Genomic DNA, 2,470 nt, shown 5'->3' on the forward strand with positions numbered 1-2,470 from the left:
CTACATACGACATTTTGCAACATTGTAATAATAAGTCAAATTGTTTTCACGTATTTATAAAATTATAAAATAAATCATTAAAATTGATTACATTTGTAAATAGCACAATTAACATGATCGTGTATAATATAACACAAGTCTAGCACACAAGCAACGTAAATCTTATACAGAGAACTCAATTGTCGACGTTCTGCGTTTATTAAGTAAATATGGTTAGGCTAGTTGAATCACTTTGAGCTTTTGCACGCGGCACGATTCTAGGATTGTTCGCCAACTTTGAACCCGCTTTAACTGCCATAAATGGAAACATTAGCGTACGCATTTCATATTTTATTCAAATTAGTAAAAGAATTATATACCAAATAATACGATGTGCGGGTCGCACCCGTTCGACTGTTGCCGCGTGAATGATTAGGCACAATGGCCGTCGACATTTGACGCCCGACATTCCAAGAATTTCCGCGATTGATAAACCTTAATAATCGGCGAAATTTTAAACAGGATAAAGAGGCAGAATTTAAAATTAGATGGGTAAAGTTAATAAGATAAAGAATAAGTCACACGATACCTCGGTATATCCATAAGGAAAGAATTTTTTATTTTTTTATGTCAAGAAACAAGTACCTTACATCTATTGTGTAATTAACAAATGTTGAAATTACATGTTACTTGAGGTTACTTCCTTTTATTATTTTGATTGTACTTAATTAAACTTACTTATCAGTAAGCATATTAAGGACATTGTAGAAATCTATTGCATTATATATTATGCATATAATATTTCAGCTTCGACATTTTTTTGTGGATTGCAAGCTTAACGCTATACTGCGTGCCCAGATGCAGCAGAACTTGCAGCGGAAGCAGCACCATTTTTAGCACCGTAGCGTCTTGAAAAACGTGGCGCTATTACACCGTCAGAAACAATTCCCGTTGCTGGACCGCCATAACTCGGCCATATGTCTCCATGCACAAAGCGGTGCAAGATAGGATATGAAGGTGGAACTTGTATATGCTGGGCCAAACCAGTACGGAAGTTATCAACGTACGTTTTGAAGCCGTTGACAGCGCTCGATGCTGCACTAGCCGCTGATGACGCAGCATTATGAGATAACTCGCCAATCCTGGGTAGACCGACAAGGTTCACGAAATTGGGAAAAGTGCTTTCATGGAAGAAACTTGGTGCTGTTTCCACAATTGCTGCTCCTTGTATCATCTGTAATAATCGTGCGAAATACTGTTAACATCTAAATACAGCCTTTGATGAGAAAATTTACGTACATAATATGTAGTATACAGTCATATATGTAATATAATATATGTTATACATATATAGATATACGAGATCACTGATATTATAATATCTTTTTCTAGTTAATAGAATTTTACAATGAATGTAATTAATACAAATTATTAGGCGCGCAGGACAAGGTGGAAAACCGTATATAAAACATTTTAGATTACAATTATTAGGCTACCAACATCTTGCTCGGACTTAAAAGCGCTCTCGTTTGTCTGGTTTATATCATAATGGTCCTATTTAACTCTATTTGTTAATACACGGTGTTCGTTATTATTATTTGCCACTGCACAATTTCACACGTTGTAATTTCACGCGTGTAAATTGAATTAAAATATATTATTGAAACATGTATTTAAGTTTATTAATTTATGTTGCAATTAGTTTGCATCTTTCAGAAAATTCAGAATATCATTATTAGACACGGTACATTTACTTACATTTGCAGAAACGAGCATCAGGAAGGCCGCAGAAATTATGTGTCTTCGAGCCATGATGAGAAATTGAACTCAAATAACGCTTCTGTAAACACAAAATGTACGACTTCTGTACTTAGACTGAATTGTTAACTGCACGAAACTAATTTTCTCATCCGAGAATGTCTTTTTATACGCGAAGGCTCTGTATTTATTCCTGCAAAATCCATATCGAGCTGGCTTTAAACATTGATATGACTCGTTCTGCTTCATCGGTTTTGGGTATTCGCACGATTCTGGTTACAATGCACATGTGATAACGTAAGCAACTTGATTTCGATCGGTCTCGTATGCAATGATCTCACGTTTCAGCGTGTCCTTGAGACACGTTTATATAAATAACCGAATCAAATTTTCGTACAGGTTGGTGTATGTAAATTAAAAAGTATATATGCAAGTATAAATACAGATTATAAGAGATTAGAAGAATTCAAAAATTCAACATACGTATTAATTATTACAACAAATAATTTCATACATAATTTTTATATTTTATATATTTATTAATCCATTTCAGAAAATTTGTGGAGTAAAATGATTAGAACAAGTTATTTAATAAATAATTGTAGACAATAAAATGTATTAAAATGTGAAGATAATAACTCTTGTAAATATTTCTTCTATTTTGAAAAGCACACGGAGTAGAGTCTATGGAATTTCGATATATGCAGCTTTGCGGCGTGTATAATATTCGGAG

At 33.7% G+C, this 2,470-nt stretch overlaps 1 protein-coding gene across 1 annotated transcript; it reads right to left on the reverse strand.

The window, feature by feature from the left end:
* Positions 1-575: 575 nt before the first annotated feature.
* On the reverse strand, positions 576-1,909 carry LOC105568151. The gene is made up of 2 exons (XM_012023573.1): positions 1,738-1,909; positions 576-1,213 (listed from the first exon to the last, which is right to left on the reverse strand). The coding sequence occupies exons 1-2, from the start codon at positions 1,789-1,791 to the stop codon at positions 821-823; spliced, it is 447 nt and encodes a 148-aa protein (XP_011878963.1). The 5' UTR covers positions 1,792-1,909; the 3' UTR covers positions 576-820.
* Between the last annotated feature and the right edge of the window lie 561 nt (positions 1,910-2,470).

This window comes from Vollenhovia emeryi, unplaced genomic scaffold, assembly GCF_000949405.1.
Source record: "Vollenhovia emeryi isolate VEMERY1.0 unplaced genomic scaffold, V.emery_V1.0 DF939131.1, whole genome shotgun sequence".
In the NCBI taxonomy this organism is placed as follows: domain Eukaryota; kingdom Metazoa; phylum Arthropoda; class Insecta; order Hymenoptera; family Formicidae; genus Vollenhovia; species Vollenhovia emeryi.

Bases quoted from the DNA above. Each gene is read 5' to 3' on its own strand.
- LOC105568151 (XM_012023573.1), bottom strand. From the start codon at position 1,791: ATGGCTCGAAGACACATAATTTCTGCGGCCTTCCTGATGCTCGTTTCT. The intron at 1,214-1,737 runs GTAAGTAAATGT...CGATTATTACAG, and splicing joins TGATGCTCGTTTCTGCAAAT to ATGATACAAGGAGCAGCAAT.